At 39.6% G+C, this 23,581-nt stretch overlaps 1 protein-coding gene across 2 annotated transcripts in view; it reads right to left on the bottom strand.

Annotated features, from left to right (window-relative positions):
- Positions 1-23,581, bottom strand: part of LOC121383452 (protein crumbs-like) — a 156,576-nt gene that overhangs the window by 98,306 nt on the left and 34,689 nt on the right. The window contains exon 1 of one of the 2 annotated variants that reach the window (XM_041513505.1): positions 12,000-12,520. The exons of the other annotated variant lie outside the window; for it this stretch is intronic. Within the exon in view, the coding sequence (XP_041369439.1) occupies positions 12,000-12,072 (73 nt within the window). The 5' untranslated portion in view covers positions 12,073-12,520. Of the gene's footprint in view, positions 1-11,999; positions 12,521-23,581 lie in introns of those variants that run through there. 2 annotated transcript variants of the gene reach the window in all.

Below are 23,581 nucleotides of genomic sequence, written 5' to 3'. Positions count from 1 at the left end.
TGTGAACGCACAATGACGAGGAAACTTGCGGAGATTAGAGCCTGATCTGTAGTCAAACGTCCCCACCTCGATTCAACACACAACAAAAGACCCGCATCCTTTCTATGTACACCTTTACAATCACTGCACTGGGCTGGACAAACAGTTCCGGGATGTAACAAAGGCCTGCCATGGATTTTAAGTCTCTATGTGCTTTTACCACACAACCCATGCATGCTAAATTGTGTGTAATATATACATACAGCATGTTATATTGTGTGTAATATATATACAGCATGTTATATTGTGTGTAATATATATATACAGCATGTGCGATATATATACTCTACCTGTTTCTTTGATAGTGTGTCATTGTTATATACAACATGTAATATTCTATATAATGTAGATGGATGGATGGATTGTGGATAGATGGATGGATGGATGGATGGATGGATGATGAATGGATGGATGGATGGATGGATGGGTTCTGGATGGATGGATGGATACAGGAATGGAAGGAAGGACGGACGGATGGATGGATGGATGGATGGATGAGTTCTGGATAGATGAGTTCTGGATGGATGGATGGATGGATGAACAGAAGAATGGATAGATGGATGAACAGGATGGATGGATGGATGGATGGATGGATGGATGGACAGATGGATGGACAGTTGGATGGATGGATGGATGAATGAACAGATGGATGGATGGACAGATGGATGGATGGATGGATGGATGGATGGATGGATGGATGGATGGATGGATGGATGGATGGACGGACAGACCGATGAATGGATGGACTAGACACAGACGGATAGATAGACGATTATGAAGAATTTAAAAAAAAGGTTTTTAATTTTAAAAATATGGTGTTTAATGAACAGTAGGAGTAGTGTCAATATAGTGTCATGATTTGTTCAAATTCTCCAACAAAGGTCAACAGGAGTTGTCAGACCTGTCAAATAGTTAAATATTTCACATGATGAATGCAAATATTTTGAGTATACATATTTTTTAATGAAATGATAATATAATTGTGCTTCTAAACAGTGTGGCAACCAGTAATATTTACAGACAGCATCAGCAGTTACCTCAAGTGCAAATGTATGCAGTACAAGTTTAAAAAAAATTTAAAACATTAAAAAAAATATATATATATATATATATATATATATTCATTAAGTAGTGCCAAGTAAATGTAAGTCTTCCTTGCAATGGTATTTCTGTTTCTCCATTGGAACCTGAAGCCTCGTTGTGTAGGGCGTAACAGATGATGAACATTCTGTGTATAAGCAGCCTCATTAATTACGGTTTATCAGAATGACCTTGATAAAACAGAGTTCTGCCATCTTCCTAACTAGAAGATTGTGTGACACGATTGTTTATATGAGAGTCTGAGAAGGAGCAGATAACGTGATGCTTAGTATGTTGGTAAATTCATTCATCTCCAAGGCATGTGAGAGGGGCTGGAACAAAAACGCTCACTGTGGCCGGGGTCCAGGAGCCACTTAAGGGCCCCTGAAGGAAAATTGGTGTTTGCAACCCCTGGAACTCCCAAAAATTGCATTCAATGCTAACAAATCTAAACTGGTTATAACTTATAATATAAGGCACACATTATAAACTTGAAACCGTGAAAACATGCAAATGAACATTGTGTGGTCAACAGTATTGAATATCATCTTGTTGGTTTTTTTTAGGCTAAATGGAAAAGTGCATTTATGCATTTCCACGTAGCTCTCACATCCCTGCATTTCATTTCATTTCAACTTATTTTCGTGCTTATATCCAATTAAGGTTCAAGCAAGCTGTCCTGGGCACACACCTCAGCTATCTGGGTTGTCTGTCCTGAACAGTGAGTTAGTTGGTTAGTGAGAGAGAAGAGGGTGTAGTGGTCTTACACATACCCACTGAGTTGTTAAAACTCACTCTGGATGGGAGCCGGTACTGGGCTGTGAACCATGTACCTACCACCCGTATGTCCGATGGCTTAACCACGACACCACCGAGGCCAGTACTGGGCTGTGAACCATGTACCTACCACCCTTATGTCCGATGGCTTAACCACGACACCACCAAGGCCAGTACCGGGCTGTGAACCATGTACCTACCAGCCTTATGTCCGATGGCTTAACCACGACACCACCGAGGCCGGTACTGGTCAGTTTCATTCCATATACAGTTATTTGAAGTGGTGACAGTGGGTTTCCTCTCTCAATTTCTGTGTGGTCCTTAACCATATGTCTGATGCCATATAACAGTAAACAAAATGTGTTGAGTGTGTCGTTAAAATAAAAATTTCCTTCCTTTCTTCCGTCATTAGAGACCGAGTCTGGACTCTTTTAACAGTTTTATAAGCATGGCCCAGAAGTGATCATTCAAACATAATTCATTAGACAGAACAGTGTATACTATGTATACTATGGACTATGATAGACATGTATCAGCTGCAGAAAGCCAAGCCATGGGTCAACTACAAAGGACTGATTCCTTGCTGTTTCTCACGATGTACACTGTAGCTCAACCAGATGCACTACCACCGAGACCCATTCCACTCCACGTGGAACCAACCATCAGTCACCACACCTGTATCCAGGTGTTCTGTGGGTCCAAACATAACCCCCTTCCCAAGAAAATGTGGCATTAAAAATTCCCAATTTCTCCATTAAAAATTCCCAATATATATATATAATTATGTCTGTAATAAATAAATGTAACAGCTGTGTACTGCGTGATTCAGCCGCCTTAAAAAATATCCCAGATATAATTTACTTGCACAAATATACAACAATGTAAGAGAATATTTAAAGTCCAGGCCCTGAGGTTATCAAATTTAGAGTCTAGACTTAACAATTAAAGGTTTTTTTTTAAATGACACTACTAGAGCTAATTGATTTATTAATCATCAGCTATTGGATGTCAAACATTTGGCAATTTTGACATATTGTCTCAGAGAGGAAACCGCTAAATTTTTCCATTAGTAGCAAGGGATCTTTTATATACACCATCCCACAGACAAGATAGCACATTCCAGTGTTTGGTATATTTGTCGTGGTGCACTGGCTGGAATGAGAAATAGTCTAATTGGCCCACTAATCAATCTTAGATCTATCAAACATCAGATTGGCCCACTAATCAATCTTAGATCAGTTGAACATCAGACTTGCACTTTACCACAGGCTACAACCCACAGCCCAAGACTTGAATAGAGTGTGGACTAACATGAAGGCAACATCACACAAATTGCATGCGTGTGAAGACCCTAGAGATTTGAGTCTAAACTCTAAAGTTTGATAAGCACCGGCCCCAGTGTTCCTATACTGGCAGTAGTTAGTGAGAATTTCCCTACTACCTCACTTACTGGACTCTCATCCAGAGGGGCTGTGTTTTTAATCCCACAGTGTTGATTTATCTGTTACATTTACCATTATGTTAAAATCTTTTCAAGGACTGCAATAATTTGAAACATTACTTCATGTCATTTTGTCCTAGAGTTCTCTTATAGGCATTCAATATAACTCAACACTCTGCTGAGTGCTTTCACTGAATATAAGTAATGGTGGTATTCACTGTGGAGCTAATTAATCATTTGTCTCACTATCGACTGCAGTGTCAGAAAGTAAATTAATCGTAGTGCTTACCTGAGAAGAGATCGGAGCTGAGTTCAGCCACACCGAGCAGAGGAACATTTTCTACACTGGTTTAAATGCACTTCATGTTAAAGTAATAGACCCTAGTTTTAATAGTGTACATAAAAGATCCTTGCTGCTATCTGACAGGAGTAACCTATGTGGTGGCAGAGTTGGTCTCTTACATCAAAACTACCACAATAACTATGACTTTGTTTTCACTGAACTGGAGACAGTTAAACAAAACAATAGTTTTCTTTCACTTCCTCACCATGCTTCATGTGATTCGGATAAACATGCAGGAATAAATCTCAAGTTAAAAGTCAGTTAATGGTGAAGGTATGCATATACACTCAGTATAAAAATATGGCTGCTATTTTGACGACAGTTAATATGTTTAAAAAACCGGAATAATCTATGTGGAAGGCAGAAGTTATTTACCTTTCTCTCAATCATATGTCATGATAGCCATAATTATTATGTTATAAATAGCTTAGTTTAAAATGTGCTGAGAATCATTAAACAACAACTGCCTTCCTTTCATTTGTTTGCACTATATTTATGTACAGTGATTTGAAAACAATATTCTAATACAACTAGCATATAAGCCTATATTTACTGGTTAATTTTCGTGTAAAATTAAACAATTTATGTACACTGTCATGGGCAACCAGGATTTAATGTAATGACAAGATTTCAACTCGTTCAATTTACCGTCACTTAGCCTCATGTGTGCTATTTTAAATTTTGATAGGAAATGTTTTATTTAACGACACACTCAACACATTTTATTTACAGTTATATGGCGTTGGACATATGGTTAAGGACCATTGAGAGAGGAAACCTGCTGTCACCACTTCATGTGCTACTCTTTTCGATTAGCAGCAATGGATTTTTTTTATGCACCATCCCACAGACAGGATAGCACATACCACAGCCTTTGCTATACCAGTCATGGTGCACTGGCTGGAATGAGAAACAGCCCAATGGGCCCACTGACAGGGATTGATCCTAGACCGACCGCACATCAAATGAGCTCTTTACCACTGGGCTACGTCCTGCCCCTATTTTCGATAGTGTCTTTATTCTGCTTCTTGTGAACTGGTCTGGTTTGGTCTGGTCCAAGGATTTAATGTGCACATTCAGAGCAAACTGCTGTAGTGCATGCCTGTCATGGATACAGATGTCAACACATGCCGGCTCCTCTGTCCAGAACAGGATCTTGTGGACATTAAAGCTGGCTTTATATATGGCTTCAAATATCGGTTTTACCATTTTCTCTTTACATCTTTGAGAAACCCAGCAGTAAAATGCCCACAAAAACAAGTAGTTAAATACAAAGTTATCTCTTAATTTTGACATATTATAATTACCGGTAATATTTCATGCATTCAAATGTGGTCCATTTTACATGCCCCAAATGTTGATCAGTGACCACACCCACACCTAACTACAGTGACACTGCCACAGGGTGAGACCACTCTGTCAGAGTTGAGCAATCTGTCACGGTGATTTCCTCCAATATAAATATCGCCAACCTGGATTTCAGATACATGTTTCAATGAGGCTAGATTGACATACACCTGCTGTGTATTGCCCCGAGGATGTGAATGTTTGATAGTAATTAAGGCAAACTTACAATAACAACTATGGGCGTCAACAGATGTATATATTATTAATATTATTACCGAGTTGTTTATAAAAATAGATAATTTTTTTCATCCATAAAAACTGTTAGTTTTACAAATATTTTATGAATAATATCCTCTATACTATACTATACAGACATATACTTGGGATCATAAGTGACTTATCTCTCTATTCCCAGATGGCACGCATAACAAAGCTAAATATGTGTGGATATATGAATAAAATGACAGTGTGTATTACAAAAACTTGTTCCTAATATGTTTTTAAATTAAATTAAAATAATTAATCATTCACCGTTTAAGCTGAAGGAAATGACAACATTAAATGCTCTTGTATCCAGTCTTACATTAATCTAATTATATTTCTGACTAGACAAAAAAGTTCTCTGCCATCGTTGTAAATTTTATCAGGCTGGCTATCTAAAATGCTTAGTAAGCCAGACAGTACAATGTGTACTATCCATTTTAAAATCTTGAAAAAGAAAGTGGTTATTCCGTTAAAAAAAAAATCTATAAAACTAACTGTATGTATAGACAGAAGCCCCAACTCAACAAACTCAATTAGAACCACCACCATAGACAAAAAAAACAAAAAACAAAAAAACATAACCCTCAACAAAAACCAAAAAACCCTAGAAACAGCACCACCATGAATCCGTTTAAAAAATCACAGAATAATAAAAATTAAATTATCAATGAGCATTTTCTTGAAGGAAATATTAATTGGGTGATATTCCTGTGATTGATCAGACAAACTGTATTCAATTTTAGTCATATTTGTGAGACAACACATTTTTTTGTTTCAATTATATTTCAATCTTCAAAGTGTGCACTAAAACATTGTATGGTAATCAAAGTTGGTTTAAACAATATTTATTTGACAAAACAAATATGGGATTGGTCAACAGACCTCTCCCTACATTTCTATAATCACAGTTCAAGCCAAGTACTGATGTTTGAACCCCAGATTGCCCCCTTCCCCTCCCTGCTGTTCACTGTTTGGTGTTGGGGTGTTTGAACCCCAGATTGGCCCCTTTCCCTCCCTGCTGTTCACTGTTAGGTGTTGGGGTGTTTGAACCCCAGATTGCCCCCTTTCCCTCTCTGCTGTTCACTGTTAGGTGCTGTGGTGTTTGAACCCCAGATTGCCCCCTTTCCCTCCCTGCTGTTCACTGTTTGGTGTTGGGGTGTTTGAACCCCAGATTGCCCCCTTTCCCTCCCTGCTGTTCACTGTTTGGTGTTGGGGTGTTTGAACCCCAGATTGCCCCCTTCCCCTCCCTGCTGTTCACTGTTAGGTGTTGGGGTGTTTGAACCCCAGATTGCCCCCTTTCCCTCCCTGCTGTTCACTGTTTGGTGTCGGGGTGTTTGAACCCCAGATTGCCCCCTTCCCCTTCCCCTCCCTGCTGTTCACAGTTAGGTGTTGGGGTGTTTGAACCCCAGATTTCCCCCTTCCCTCCCTGCTGTTCACTGTTACGTGTTGGGGTGTTTGAACCCCAAATTGATCCCCTTCCCTCCCTGCTGTTAACTGTTTGGTGTTGGGGTGTTTGAACCCCAGATTGCCCCCTTTCCCTTCCCCTCCCTGCTGTTCACTGTTAGGTGTTGGGGTGTTTGAACCCCAGATTGCCCCCTTTCCCTCCCTGCTGTTCACTGTTTGGTGTCGGGGTGTTTGAACCCCAGATTGCCCCCTTCCCCTTCCCCTCCCTGCTGTTCACAGTTAGGTGTTGGGGTGTTTGAACCCCAGATTTCCCCCTTCCCTCCCTGCTGTTCACTGTTACGTGTTGGGGTGTTTGAACCCCAAATTGATCCCCTTCCCTCCCTGCTGTTAACTGCTTGGTGTTGGGGTGTTTGAACCCCAGATTGCCCCCTTTCCCTTCCCCTCCCTGCTGTTCACAGTTAGGTGTTGGGGTGTTTGAACCCCAGATTGCCCCCTTCCCCTCCCTGCTGTTCACTGTTAGGTGTTGGGGTGTTTGAACCCCAGATTGATCCCCTTCCCCTCCCTGCTGTTCACTGTTAGGTGTTGGGGTGTTTGAACCCCAGATTGATCCCCTTCCCCTCCCGTTCACTGTTAGGTGTTGGGGTGTTTGAACCCCAGATTGATCCCCTTCCCCTCCCTGATGTTCATTGTTAGGTGTTGGGGTGTTTGAACCCCAGATTGATCCCCTTCCCCTCCCTGCTGTTCACTGTTAGGTGTTGGGGTGTTTGAACCCCAGATTGCCCCCTTCCCTCCCTGCTGTTCACTGTTAGGTGTTGGGGTGTTTGAACCCAAGATTGATCCCCTTCCCCTCCCTGCTGTTCACTGTTAGGTGTTGGGGTGTTTGAAGCCCAGATTGATCCCCTTCCCCTCCCTGATGTTCATTGTTAGGTGTTGGGGTGTTTGAACCCCAGATTGATCCCCTTCCCCTTCCTGCTGTTCACTGTTAGGTGTTGGGATGTTTGAACCCCCAGATTGATCCCCTTCCCCTCCCTGCTGTTCACTGTTAGGTGTTGGGGTGTTTGAACCCCAGATTGATCCCCTTCCCCTTCCTGCTGTTCACTTTTAGGTGTTGGGATGTTTGAACCCCAGATTGATCCCCTTCCCCTCCCTGCTGTTCACTGTTAGGTGTTGGGGTGTTTGAACCCCAGATTGATCCCCTTCCCCTTCCTGCTGTTCACTGTTAGGGTGTTTGAACCCCAGATTGACCCCCTTCCCCTCCCTGCTGTTCACTGTTAGGTGTTGGGGTGTTTGAACCCCAGATTGACCCCCTTCCCCTCCCTGCTGTTCACTGTTAGGTGTTGGGGTGTTTGAACCCCAGATTGACCCCCTTCCCCTCCCTGCTGTTCACTGTTAGGTGTTGGGATGTTTGAACCCCCAGATTGATCCCCTTCCCCTCCCTGCTGTTCACTGTTAGGTGTTGGGGTGTTTGAACCCCAGATTGATCCCCTTCCCCTCCCTGCTGTTCACTGTTAGGTGTTGGGATGTTTGAACCCCCAGATTGATCCCCTTCCCCTCCCTGCTGTTCACTGTTAGGTGTTGGGATGTTTGAACCCCAGATTGACCCCCTTCCCCTCCCTGCTATTCACTGTTAGGTGTTGGGATGTTTGAACCCCAGATTGACCCCCTTCCCCTCTGCTGTTCACTGTTAGGTGTTGGGGTACAGGGGATAATGACCCAGGTCGTGTGTTATCAGCTGTAGTAAAGGCCATCACTGACAGCAAACACCCATTACATAAGTATCCATGTAGTAAAGACAGTCACTGACCACAAACACACATATTACACACTGTCTCACCAAATGATTGGTGTAGTGGTTAAGCTGGAACAATTTCCACCTGTTACACACACACACACACACACACACACACACACACACACACACACACACACACACACACACAATTATATATAAAGAGGAAACTTTGCCCTAACCCAAGAACTAACCCTAATCCTAACTAACCATAACCATAACAATAGGGGGATAATGGTCGGATATTTTACCCTTTAGGTTTTCCCCAGACAAGACGGTATAAATCAGGGTTGTCGCAACAGTTTTTCCTCTTCCTATGATGCTCACATAGTATAGATTTCATCATATACATAGAGGATATTTCATGTTTTTTGTCAAATATGATTTATACCTCATAGAGTGAAGTTTGCAATCATATTTCATGAGTTGTGCTTGTGCAACAAGTGTGATATGATTGCAAACTTCACGAGATGAGATATAAATTATAGTTGACAAAAACCATGAAATTTTCTATTTATTATATAACTTTTGGCAATTTACTTTATTTTTAAAATGCCAGCAGTAAAATAGTTCCGGCTTTTTTACAGTGACAATAACACATTTTAGAGTGAAATAGTGAAATTTTCACTCTAAAATGTGTTATTATCACTGAGTGACTGATAACACTTTTATTTCACCGATATTTTAAGATATTTCACTAAATGTTATATAATAAACTGGTTTCATGGCCGTACCAACTTTTAATTGCTTATGACGCTCCTGCATATGATGGCCTTGGATGTACATGTATCAGTTATAGAAAATGTTTATTGAGGGTAATGGAGCGTACACACAAGAACTTTACCATTGTGTGGGAAGAGGATGTTTCAACACAAGAACTTTACCACTGTGCGGTAACAGGATGTTTCAACACAAGAACTTTACCACTGTGCGGTAGCAGGATGTTTCAACACAAGAACTTTACCACTGTGCGGTAGCAGGATGTTTCAACACAAGAACTTTACCACTGTGCGGTAGCAGGATGTTTCAACACAAGAACTTTACCACTGTGCGGTAACAGGATGTTTCAACACAAGAACTTTACCACTGTGCGGGAACAGGATGTTTCAACACAAGAACTTTACCACTGTGCGGTAACAGGATGTTTCAACACAAGAACTTTACCACTGTGCGGGAACAGGATGTTTCAACACAAGAACTTTACCACTGTGTGGGAACAGGATGTTTCAACACAAGAACTTTACCACTGTGTGGGAACAAGATGTTTCAACACAAGAACTTTACCACTGTGTGGTAACAGGATGTTTCAAACCCGGCGCTTAATCAGCCACAGATGTTTTGGCCCCAAAATGCAATATATTGTGAAATAATGTTTGTGGATGTAAATATAAACATATACATGTATAAATATTTAATAATAATATTTAACAGTGCTTTGAACTCCACTGATGATATGGTCTCTTCTTATAAGCATTATATTCTAATAACAATATAATTTGTCCAGTAATTTTAAAAACCTTTTAAAAACACATTCAGTGGTAACAGTTAACATACATGTGTATGCTAAATCAAGAATTTTCTTTTGTTTAACGACACCACTGGAGAACATTGATTAATTAATCATCAGCTATTGGATGTCAAACATTTGGTAATTCTGACTCATAGTCATCAGAGGAAACCCTCTAAAATATTTCCTAACGCAGAAAGGGATCTTGTATATGCACTTTCCAACAGACAGGAAAGCACATACCACAGCCTTTGTTCAGTTGTGGTGCACTGGTTGGAATGAGAAAAAACTCTATAAGCTGAATGGATCCACTGAGGTGATTCAATTCTGCAATACAAGCACCTCAAGTGAGCACTTGACCAACTGAGCTAAATCCCTCCCTCACTAAATCAAGAAATAACCAGGGCCAAATGTACAAGGATTATGGGACCAAAACAGACACGGGAAAGACTTTATGGGGTTGAAACACTGAATCGTCTGGGCTGAATAGTCTGATGCTGATTTTGTGTCGGCCGAATCATCTGCCCCATCTCCACCCAGGACAGTTTAATGTGTTACTGTGAAGAGTAAACCTCAAACAGCAGCAAAGAGTAAATGTATTTCCTTGGACATGACAGTACACTCCATGGCTTTTGATATATCAGCTGGAGTAATTAAACTGGCTGGAATGGGAAATAGCCCAGTGGCTTCAGTCCTACAATTAATCTACCACACTTCCTCAAGATACACAAGATATAATTCTAAAACACCAGTTCATTTCTACAATAAATGATATATATGTGGTGTGTTGTGGTGTACTGTACTGTACTGTGCTGTGGTGTGCTGTGGTGTGCTGTACTGTGCTGTGGTGTACTGTACTGTGCGGTGCGGTGCGGTGCGGTGCGGTGCGGTGCAGTGCGGTGCGGTGTGCTGTGGTGTACTGTGCTGTGTGGTGCAGTGCAGTGCAGTGTGGTGGTCAGTCCCACTCTGCTGCACCCTACTCAAGGTATGACATCAACCTGGAATACACTGCTCCTTTGTGAAATAGATTAGTACACATTTTTGTGGTCGAGTCTCCACTGAGACACCTCCATTTATCAATGAGTCATTCGAATGACACAAAAACAGTCTCAACTAAACGGGAAGTAACGCAGGTAGCAAGAGAGTTGACAGAATGAGATTCTACTAATCTCTGGATGGATCAGAGGGTGGCATGTAGTGTGGGGCAGGCAAATAGGGTACCAATTATTGTCCTGTTATGTAGACAAACAGTGTAGACACAACCATCACCCAACCCTATCCAAGATACACTCACATATACATGTACAAAACCAGTGTTTGACAAATGTTTGAGAAAGTCACTAGCCCTCACAGAACATTTGGCTATAGTGCCCTATGTATTATAATAATACACCTGATAATTTCCACTAGTGTAGAAAAAAAATTCACTAGTCGGAACACACACACACAAAAAAAAAAAAACACACACACACATGCACACACACATACATACATACACACACACACACACACACACACACACACACACACACAATTTCCAAATGGTCACAGTGTTTACAAAATTACAATGACAAAGACTCAAGAATCAAATTGTAGTAGAAGCCTTTGTCACAGATTTTCTCACCTGCCTCACCTGTGTTTTGAACTGATGGTTCAGGTACGCACAAGGTAAAACAACATACACTGAAATACACTAATACACAATTAACATTTTCTCACCTGCATTACCTCTTGTTTTAAATAAATGGTACAGACAGTAATATTTCTAGCACAAGAAGAAATAACAATTACTGTTCATTATACACTGATAAACAATTAACATTTTCTCACCTGCATTACCTGTGTTTTTAAATCCACAGTCCAGGTATACACAGTAATATTTTCTCACCTGCATCACCTGTGTTTTGAACTGATGATCCAGGTAAAAACATTACTATTCCTACTATCCTAGCACACGGTAAAGCAGCATATACTGAAATATACTAATAAACAATTAACATTTTCTCACCTGTGTTTTGAAGTGATGATCCAGGTATACACAGTAATATTCCTAGAACAAGGTAAAACCACAGAACAGCCATATTTCCTCACAACCAGTTTAAACAGCATTCCTTGTATGAAACTCCCAAGTAAAAACAAATCCTACATTTTAAACGAACAGTATATCCCATCACATGGCTTCTGTAGCATGTCCCACTGCAGCTCGCAGTCTCCAAGTGTGGTGTTAGCGAGTGAGAGAGAGCCTAACTAGCAATCCCTCACCTAGTAAAGTGAGTAACAGTGTTTCCGAGCTGAGCTGCACAATGCAACAACAGCCATGAGATAACCGTCAATCTACAAATAGACTTTTTCAAATATTGTCACAAATCCGCGAAAGCCGCCAATGCTAGGGCCATGTTATCTCTAGGGGAGTCAGCTGCTAAAACAAAGCGGAGCTAGAGCGAATCCCCCCAATCAGCCGACACACGGTGGGACCTCACCTCTCCTAAACATAACGTCACCCATTCCACTCACGAGGCAAGAATGTCAAATTAATTGAGAAGCAGCCTCAGAAATACTGGCAAGACCACCAGAGTAAAACTCGCGAATGACGAAAGCTCACTGATGCCAAGCGATGCATAGCTCAGTGAAAAGGATGAATGCACAAGAAACTTTTTTAACAGGTAGCCGAATGCATAACCCGAGTTAATTGCAATAAAGCTCAGGTGAAAACCCCCAATGTATAATTTACTGCTTGGGTATCAACAATGGCTGGAGATTCCTTTGTGCATGTGTTGTGTGGGCACAATGGAACACCTTGGTGCTGGAGCTTTTAAGTGCCTTTTAAGTGACATTTTTTACTTCTTACCAAGCAGACAGCTGATTCCTCCGTTAGAAAGGACAGGCTGACTTTTTCAAAGTAATGTCTTATCTGCTTTAAATCCCAGCACTAGTATGCAAGCTCTGCTGAATACAGGAAGATAAATATTGATTTTCAGGGCAGTCAGCTTACTGGGATAATGATGGTAAATTACATAATGCTAATAAAAAGGAGATTAATTTCTTACTGACACCACAGGTAACGTTAGGGCCCCACTCCTGGAATAATCTACAAACTGAACATTACTCTTTCAAAGTGCTAATTTGTTATGTCATTAACTTTGATGATTATAGCCATTTGTAACTTACTGTTATTATTGAACAAAACCGAAATTCAACAACATATACTAAAAAGTACTTTTAAAAACAGACTTAGACATCAAAAGAATTAACACAAAATGGAATTAGAATAATTGAACTATTATTTACATTATCTAATGTACATATTACAAAAGTTGACTTAAAACATAAAAAAGATCAAATGACTTGAACATTACTTCAGACTATAAATTACAATATCTCACAAAGCTTGACTTAATTAGTTTTAAAATATAATTTTATTTTAGATCCAAAAATGTATTTATATAAGAAAGAAAAAAAGAAGTTAGTAAAAAGTAAGTCCTGATGGTATTCAGAAAATGAGGATTTAACTTCCCCAAGTTAAGAATACATGTGGTGTATTTACCGAAGATATTTTTACTGCGTATAGATTAAAATCTTTGTTGGAAAAAACGTGTGACAAAGGCAAGCCAGTCTTGATCAGTGGGCTAACGTCAACCGTTTGAGACGGATTTCTGTTTGACTTTAAAGCAGTGTCAAGACGCGGGGACAAACACAAACAACAACTGTAGCCAGGTAGGTCCAGGTAAGACCACTGGCCTCCTCTCAAGGTCACACGAATGAGGCAACAGCTAGACAGGAAGTCACCCATAGGCTACCACAACTACATCAAAACATGGAGAAGGCCTAGTTTAAAAAAAAAAAAAAATGTTTAATGACACCACTAGAGCACATTTATTAATCATCGGCTATCGGATGTCAAACATTCAGTAATTTTGTGAGGAAACCCACTACATTTTTTCATTAGTAGCAAGAGATCTTTTATATGCACCATTTCACAGACAGGATAGCACATACCACGACCTTTGATATACCAGTCATGATGCACTGGTTGGAATGAAAAATAACCCAATGGGGGTCAATCTCAAACCGACTGCTCATCATGCGCACGCTTAACCACTGGGCTACGTCCCACCCCAAGGCATAGTAAGTTGTATAACTTGTGCCTAATTCATTTGTTCTTTTAAAAAAGCAATACAATATGTTTCAATCAATCAAAACATGTAATACGTTGTTATTTGGAGATCCACACTTCAGTGTCCAAGATAATATTTTGATATTTAGAACTTTTCAGAACTTCATTATTAATAGTAAACGTTTTGAAGAAGAGTAATGAGTCCACCAATGGAGATCGATCCTTCACCGGCCACGCATCAGGCGAGTGCTTTACCCAATGGTCTAAAATGGCAGCCCCCCATTTATAAAGAAAGAAAGAAATGTTTTATTTAACGATGCACTCAACACATTTTATTTACGGTTATATGGTGTCAGACATATGGTTAAGGACCACACAGATTTTGAGAGGAAACCCGCTGTCGCCACTATATGGGCTACTCTTCCGATTAGCAGCAAGGGATCTTTTATTTGCGCTTCCCACAGGCAGGATAGCACAAACCATGGCCTTTGTTGAACCAGTTATGGATCACTGGTCAGTGCAAGTGGTTTACACCTACCCACTGAGCCTTGCGGAGCACTCACTCAGGGTTTGGAGTCGGTATCTGGATTAAAAATCCCATGCCTCAACTGAGATCTGAACCCAGTACCTACCAGCCTGTAGACTGATGGCCTACCACGACGCCAGTCCATTTATAAAGAATGCAAAAGCATCAACTGAAACCATATTGTATAAGTTTTGAAAGGAGAATATGGCAAATTCAGGGCAGCACGGACCACAGTTTTATATGACTTTTGGAGTAAAGTTTGAAGGAAAACAGTTCTTGCATTATGTAAAGTATACTGTATACAACAAATCACAAAACATTTATGATACATGCAAGTTTTAAATACTAATAACAACAATAATCAAATATGTGCAATTTTCAAATTTTATTTTCAGAATTGATTTCTGAAACTTGCACACATGATGTATTTATACCCTAACATGTTAAATGTCTGACTTTGTTCAAACAACAGGTGATTTATTTCAGTTATAGAACTATAAACAAAACATCTTTTAGCCACTGTAGTCAATTAAAGAAAAAATATTTCGAATACACCATTTCACCAGTACGTAATAAATACTCCACATAAAGTTTGGTTCTTTATTCTACTTCCGGATGTTCAGGTATGATTCAGTGAAGTGTGACAATTCACGAGGCTGACTAACAAGAGTTTCGCCAACCTGCGGGACAGGTGGGTTTGTAAATATACAGAGCATGACGTGGCAGTCGTTCCTCTGACCACACTGACTGGCCCAGAGAGAACAGTAACTGGGTTTCGATTTCACATAATCTACTATTATATTATTACATTGCAGAAACGTACCAGTACCAGTAATTTACACCTGTAATTGAATGGTTCGATTGTTCTATTTCGGGGCACGATGTGGCTCAGGGGTAAAGCATTCGCCTGATTGTAGTCAGTCTGGGATTGACCCGTCAGTGGGCCCACTGGGCTATTTCTCATTCCAGCCAGTGCACCAGTGCAGTGTATATCAAAGGCTGTGGTATGTGCTATCCTGTTTGTGGGGTGGTGCATATAAAAGATTCCTTGCTACTACATGTAATGGAAAATGTAGCAGGTTTCCTCTCTAACAATATTCAAAATTACCAAATATTTGACATCCAATAGCTAATGGTGTCGTTAAATAAAAAACTTACTGAATGGTTTGGATTGTTCTATTTCTGTATTAGGGGTGATGTCCATCTTCATTGCATAATATCATTCTCTCCCTCTCTCTCCAACTCTCTCTCTTTCTCTCTCCCTCTCTACCCTCTCTATATCTCTCTTTCCCTCTCTCCCCTCTGTCTCTCTACTCTCTCTCTCTCTACCTCTCTACCCCTCTCTCTCTCTCTCTCTCTCTCTCTCTCTTTCTCTGTGTGTGTGTGTGTGTGTGTGTGCATATTATTGTTGTATTTACTCTGACACAATGATTAATCAATAATAATGAAGTGTGGGTCTTGCAAGTCAAATATTCTCATTAATAATCAAGACTCATTATTTATCCATTATTTACACTGTGGGGGTTTGGATGGATGAGTACATGGATGGATGGATGGATAGATGGGTTGATGGATAGATGGATAGATGAATAGATGGATGGATAGATGGATGGATGGATGGATGAATGAATAGATGAATAGATGGATGGACGGATGGATGGATGGATGGATGAATAGATGAATAGATGGATGGATGGATGGATGGATGAATATATGGATGGATGGATGGATGGATGGATGGACGGATGGATGGACAGAAAGACATTTAACATGAGCAATGGATGGATGGATAGATGGATGAATAGATGGATGGATGGATGGACGGATGGACGGACAGAAAGTCATTTAACATGAGCAATGGATGGATGGATGGATGAATAGATGGATGGATGGATGGATGGATGGATGGATGGATGCATGCATGCATGCATGCATGCATGGACGGATGGACGGACGGACGGACGGATGGACAGACGGACAGAAAGACATTTAACATGAGCAAATACCTATACCAAGCCTCTGGGAGTTATTCTAAAACTAATTATAGTCACAAGTTTTTAATGTGCATCACCCCAACGAGTCTACAGGACATTCAATCAATCAAACCTTACACTTAATATGCGACATGTGACATACAGTTATTCAGTATTATGTATTAGAGATATTTATATTTCAATATAATTATATCACAAGTACCAGTATGTGCACATTTATAGCAATATGAACAAATCAGGAGCACACTAAAAGTAAACATACAACTATTTCAGAAAACCAACACTGAACACAAAATAATTAATTAATATTTGTTTTAATATGTACAGTAAAAAATATTGCAAACAAGAAATGCCTAGAGATGTTTTCAATAAATTTGTTTGTTTTGCTTGTCCAGAAGGCATTTATATTGAGTTTGTTGTTTTTTCATCATAATATGATTATATTCTATTGACAAAATCATCCTTTCAGTAGATGCACATGTCTATTGAATTGTTTGTCCCAATTTGTTATGGTGATTATTTGTTAAGAATGTAAAGTTAAAGTTTCTTTTGTTTTGTTTTGTTTAACATATATGAGCGTATGTAGTATTTTATTAGTATATGCACATGTCTGCACTTTCTTTTGTATTCAAGCTAACAACAAAGTTGACATTTCAGGCAAACACGTCATCTAGAATCAATTTATTAACAGTATTTTTTGACTTGTTGCCAGTGAAGTGATATATTAATACATCTAACTCGTTTGAGGGATTAGACATGCCAACTGACAAAACATGACAAACAGCAAACAGAAAGGCTCAGGTCACACAGTGTAACCAAGATCAAGTGCAAGAATAATCTTGAAAAAACCTAAAAAAAATCCACCCAACAAAACCAAATGTGTAATCCTCTGTATCATAATGCCAGCATGCAGGAACACACCAATACAAAACATGACACAGCACTAGCTCCGACACTCACCAAATTCAAACACTTGCGAATTTTGAAAGTAGTTGGTAAATTTTATTTTAGTTTGGTGAAATAATTACATGTAATAAATGACCTTTTTTAGAAAATAACTGACAATTTGTGCAAGTTTTGAAGTTTAATAACAAATAATAGGCAATCTGGAGAATTGATTTACTCACCCAGAGCTAGCCCTGGAACCCGAAAAACAATATTAAAACTGTAATCTGTAACAGTAATATGGACATGTATAATGTATGTTGTAAACTGTAATCTGTAACAGTGATATGCACATGTATAATGTATGTTGTAAACTGTAATCTGTAACAGTGATATGCACATGTATAATGTATGTTGTAAACTGTAATCTGTAACAGTGATATGCACATGTATAATGTATGTTGTAAACTGTAATCTGAAACAGTGATATGCACATGTATAATGTATGTTGTAAACTGTAATCTGAAACAGTGATATGCACATGTATAATGTATGTTGTAAACTGTAATCTGAAACAGTGATAGGCACATGTATAATGTATGTTGTAAACTGTAATCTGTAACAGTGATAGGCACATGTATAATGTATGTTGTAAACTGTAATCTGAAACAGTGATATGCACATGTATAATGTATGTTGTAAACTGTAATCTGTAACAGTGATAGTCACATGTATAATGTATGTTGTAAACTGTAATCTGTAACAGTGATAGGCACATGTATAATGTATGTTGTAAACTGTAATCTGTAACAGTGATAGGCACATGTATAATGTATGTTGTAAACTGTAATCTGAAACAGTGATATGCACATGTATAATGTATGTTGTAAACTGTAATCTGTAACAGTGATATGCACATGTATAATGTATGTTGTAAACTGTAATCTGAAACAGTGATATGCACATGTATAATGTATGTTGTAAACTGTAATCCGAAACAGTGATATGCACATGTATAATGTATGTTGTAAACTGTAATCTGTAACAGTGATAGGCACATGTATAATGTATGTTGTAAACTGTAATCTGAAACAGTGATATGCACATGTATAATGTATGTTGTAAACTGTAATCTGTAACAGTGATAGTCACATGTATAATGTATGTTGTAAACTGTAATCTGTAACAGTGATAGGCACATGTATAATGTATGTTGTAAACTGTAATCTGTAACAGTGATAGGCACATGTATAATGTATGTTGTAAACTGTAATCTGTAACAGTGATAGGCACATGTATAATGTATGTTGTAAACTGTAATCTGAAACAGTGATATGCACATGTATAATGTATGTTGTAAACTGTAATCTGAAACAGTGATATGCACATGTATAATGTATGTTGTAAACTGTAATCTGTAACAGTGATAGGCACATGTATAATGTATGTTGTAAACTGTAATCTGAAACAGTGATATGCACATGTATAATGTATGTTGTAAACTGTAATCTGTAACAGTGATAGTCACATGTATAATGTATGTTGTAAACTGTAATCTGTAACAGTGATAGGCACATGTATAATGTATGTTGTAAACTGTAATCTGTAACAGTGATAGGCACATGTATAATGTATGTTGTAAACTGTAATCTGAAACAGTGATATGTACATGTATAATGTATGTTGTAAACTGTAATCTGAAACAGTGATATGCACATGTATAATGTATGTTGTAAACTGTAATCTGTAACAGTGATATGCACATGTATAATGTATGTTGTAAACTGTAATCTGAAACAGTGATATGCACATGTATAATGTATGTTGTAAACTGTAATCTGTAACAGTAATAGGCACATGTATAATGCCAAAGTACATTATACATGTGCATAGCACTGTTACAGATTACAATTTAATCGTTCATTAATAGGACCTGGATACTTCAAAAACTAACTGGACTTTTTCCAGTTTCATGTAAAGCAATAGTTTAAAACATGAAAGGAAGGAAGGAAATGTTTTATTTTATGACAAATTCAATAAAACATGACAGAGGACAATATTTTAAAATCTTAAGTTAAAAAGTTAGTTTTTTATTTAATGACACCACTAGGGCACATTGATTTATTAACCATTGGCTATTGTATGCTAAACATTTGGTAATTTTGACAAATAGCCTTTATATCAGTTGTGGTGAACTGGCTGAAATGAAAAATAGCCCAATGGACCCACTGATGGGGACTGATCCCAGACCGACTGTGCATCAAGTGAGTGCTTTACCACTGGGTCCCCAAATTGTAAGTGACCAGAACTTGATTCACCTGACTTTTACTTGGGTATCTGTTACGTGAATAGTATTTGCGTAACTAGGGAATAACTTAGAAATGACTCAATGGACCCATAGACAGGGATCGATCCCAGATGCTTCAGGGGAGCATTTTACCACCTGTCGTTCAGCAGGAGTGACATATGTGACAGCAGCAGGTTTCTTCCTTTTCTTGTTTCAAAGTCAGTATCGTATAATAAAACATTTGTAATACAGTATCACGTAAACATAAAACTTGATCATAATAACATGAATGTACATGCACTGTTCTTAATAAAACCTCATTATAATTTATATACTCTTCAAAAGAAGAAACGCAAAACCACATTGTCGTAACATTTGGAGAATTGATTTAATTATTGAATGGTGAGTCCGATAATTACCAAATGTTGCAGGATTGTTCACAATTCACTCTAGTCCATTGTGAGTAAGTGATAGGACACACCACCAAGGTCAAGGTCATCTGGAGTCAATACCGGGTGTGGCCTCCGCGTGTGTTGACAACTGCCTGGCACCGCCTGCCCATTGAAGCAACCAGAGTACGGATGACGTCCCGGGGGATGGTGGCCCACTCGGCCTGCAAGGCTGCTGCCAGCTCAGGCAGGGTCTGGGGCTGTGGTTGTCGCTGTCGGAGGCGTCGGTCCAACTCGTCCCATAGATGCTCAATTGGGTTCAAATCCGGTGATATCGATGGCCAAGGAAGGACATTAATGTTGTTGTTCTGTAGGAAAGCCGTTGTGAGACGTGCTGTGTGAGGCCTGGCGTTGTCATGTTGGAACACTGCGTTGGCGTTGGCCATAACTGGAACGATGTGTGGCCGGAGGATCTGGTCAATGTAGCCCTGTGCATTCAGGTTGCCCTGCACGTGGACCAGGTCAGTTCTGCCAGTGTGTGAGATGGCTGCCCACACCATGACACTACCCCCGCCGAATCTGTCCACTTCCTGCACGCAGTTTGCCGCATAACGTTCACCACGATGCCTATACACGCGACATCTTCCATCATGACGTCGGAGCAGAAATCGGGACTCGTCACTGAACCACACCTGTCTCCATCGCAGTTGGGCCATTGTCGATGAATCTGGCACCACTGCAGTCGGAGTCGACGGTGTTGTGGTGTTAAGATGACACCTCGAACTGGACGTCTGGCACGAATTCCTACCTCACGTAGGCGGTTCCGTACGGTCTTGTCGGATATCCTGCGCAAACCTGGTATTGCTGCGGCTGTGGAGGTGGCAGTAGTCAATCGTTCCTGAAGGTGGCGTACCCGGATGTAGCGGTCCTGCCCGGGGGTAGTGACCCGTGGTCAACCGGATCTAGGGAGGTCACGTGTTGATCCATGTTGCTGGTAACGGTCCCACAGTCTGGAGATGGTGCTTGGGGACACATGGAATGCCCTGGCAACGGCCGTTCTGGATTCGCCTGCGTCTAGTCGGCCGATGGCATTGTTTCTCTGCGGTTCACTGAGACGTGGCATGTCCTGGATTGTCAACTGTCGGCCAGATACAGAGGCCAGGCAAGCGAACACCCTGCACTTTTATACTGTCGGTGTTCATGTTGCACGTGCAGACAACGCACGTGCAGTGGTGACATGGTTTGCACGTGGCTGCGTTTTTGCGAATATTCACATTTTGGAACTTTATTGTACAGTAGCTGCGTTTTATCGAATGTAACCGTGGGAATGTGTTTGGGACATTCAATGACCTTATATTCACAAAGCATGAACCGGTAGGAAACATAAAATCGGAGTTATAACCCATTTGTACCCTTTTGCGTTTCTTTTTTTGAAGAGTATATATTCAAACTGAATACTCAGTTGGTATAGATTTTTGTTTTTGGTACAAACATCAATGACTCAGTCTGTACAGACTTTTGGCAAGCTCCAGTTCTATTCAGTTGATGAATAACGAAATACAAAAGCGAAGCACACCTGAGTGAGAGAAAAACAAAATCGTGAATTTTTCAGTAATTTTAGCTTTTCATTGATGCACAGAATACTTATTACAGTATGATATCAAAATGTGTATGGTTATCATTTTTATCAAACCTTTTTTCTATTGTTTGTGATTATACTTCATTGATTCATTCATCTGTTCATTTGTTTGTTCATTCATCCATTCATCTATTCATCCATCTATTCATGAATTATAAACTGAATATCTGCCACACACACACATGAGTGTGTGCGCACGCACCCACACACATACACATGTGCACGCGCGCACACACACACACACACACACACACACACACACAGACACACACATACAGAGACACACAGACATACACACACATATACACACACACAACATACACACACACACATAACACACACACACACAACACACACACAACACACATACACATAACATGCACAACACACACATACACACACATTATATATACTGAACACGTACATTATGAATCATTTCCTCGTGACCACCTGTGATACACAATGCAGTTTATCCGCAGCTGTGCAACACGTTTGTATGATAACTGTTATTAGTCATTTACCAGTGCGTAAATATTGGATAGTAGAATATCACATGTATTGTATACACTAGAACTCAATCTCAACGTTCTTACAATTTAAACAGAACCAAAATTAAAAACAAAATGGCTTCTTTCAGTTAATATCTTCAATATTTTTCACTGCTTAAATTTCTTTTTTAATAATAAATAAAGATATACGTGACTGTTAAAGACTGTGTTAAACAGCCACCTCCCAATTTAATATGGCTGATCAACCTGTGTTAAACAGCCACCTCCCAAATCAATATGGCCGATCAACCTCCCAAATCAATATGACCGTCAACATGTGTTAAACAGCCACCTCCCAAATCAATATGGTCAATCAACCTCCCAAATCAATATGGCCAATCAACCTGTGTTAAACAGCCACCTCCCCTATCAATATGGCCGATCAACCTCTTTTCAAGCAGCCACCTCCCAAATCAATATGGCCGATCAACCTCCCAAATCAATATGGCCGATCAATCTCTCAAATCAATATGGCCGATCAACCTCCCAAATCAATATGGTCGATCAACCTGTGTTAAACAGCCACCTCCCAATTCAATATGGTCAATCACCCTGTGTTAAACAGCCACCTCCCAAATTTTGTTTTCTAATATACATGGTGTTGTTTTCTCATACATACAAAATTATTGTGAGGTAACTCCAGTTTAAGCTATGAAAAATATTAGGACAAGCAAAAACATTTAAACTATAAACAAGGAAATATATTTAAGATTTAATTTTATTGCATAAAAAGGCTATTTTAATTAGAAACATGTTACCATGGCAGCAAACACAAGACAGTCGTGTTAACAACAGGGCTGCACCACTTGGTATTTACTGATATTTAACTTACCTGGTGAGTATCCCCGTTATTCAGGACAGTCTGTGTAACACAACATGGACATATTTAACTTACCTGGTTAGCATCCTCGTTATACAGGACAGTCTATGTAACACAACATGGACATATTTAACTTACCTGGTGAGTATCCCCGTTATACAGGACAGTCTATGTAACACAACATGGACATATTTAACTTACCTGGTGAGCATCCTCGTTATATAGGACAGTCTGTGTAACACAACATGGACATATTTAACTTACCTGGTGAGCATCCTCGTTATACAGGACAGTCTGTGTAACACAACATGGACATATTTAACTTACCTGGTGAGCATCCACGTTATACAGGACAGTCTGTGTAACACAACATGGACATATTTAACTT

The sequence above is a fragment of the Gigantopelta aegis genome, chromosome 10 (genome assembly GCF_016097555.1).
Source record: "Gigantopelta aegis isolate Gae_Host chromosome 10, Gae_host_genome, whole genome shotgun sequence".
NCBI lineage: Eukaryota > Metazoa > Mollusca > Gastropoda > Neomphalida > Peltospiridae > Gigantopelta > Gigantopelta aegis.
The sequence above is the reverse complement of the archived record's forward strand: the minus strand, read 5'-3'. Positions and strand labels throughout refer to the sequence as shown.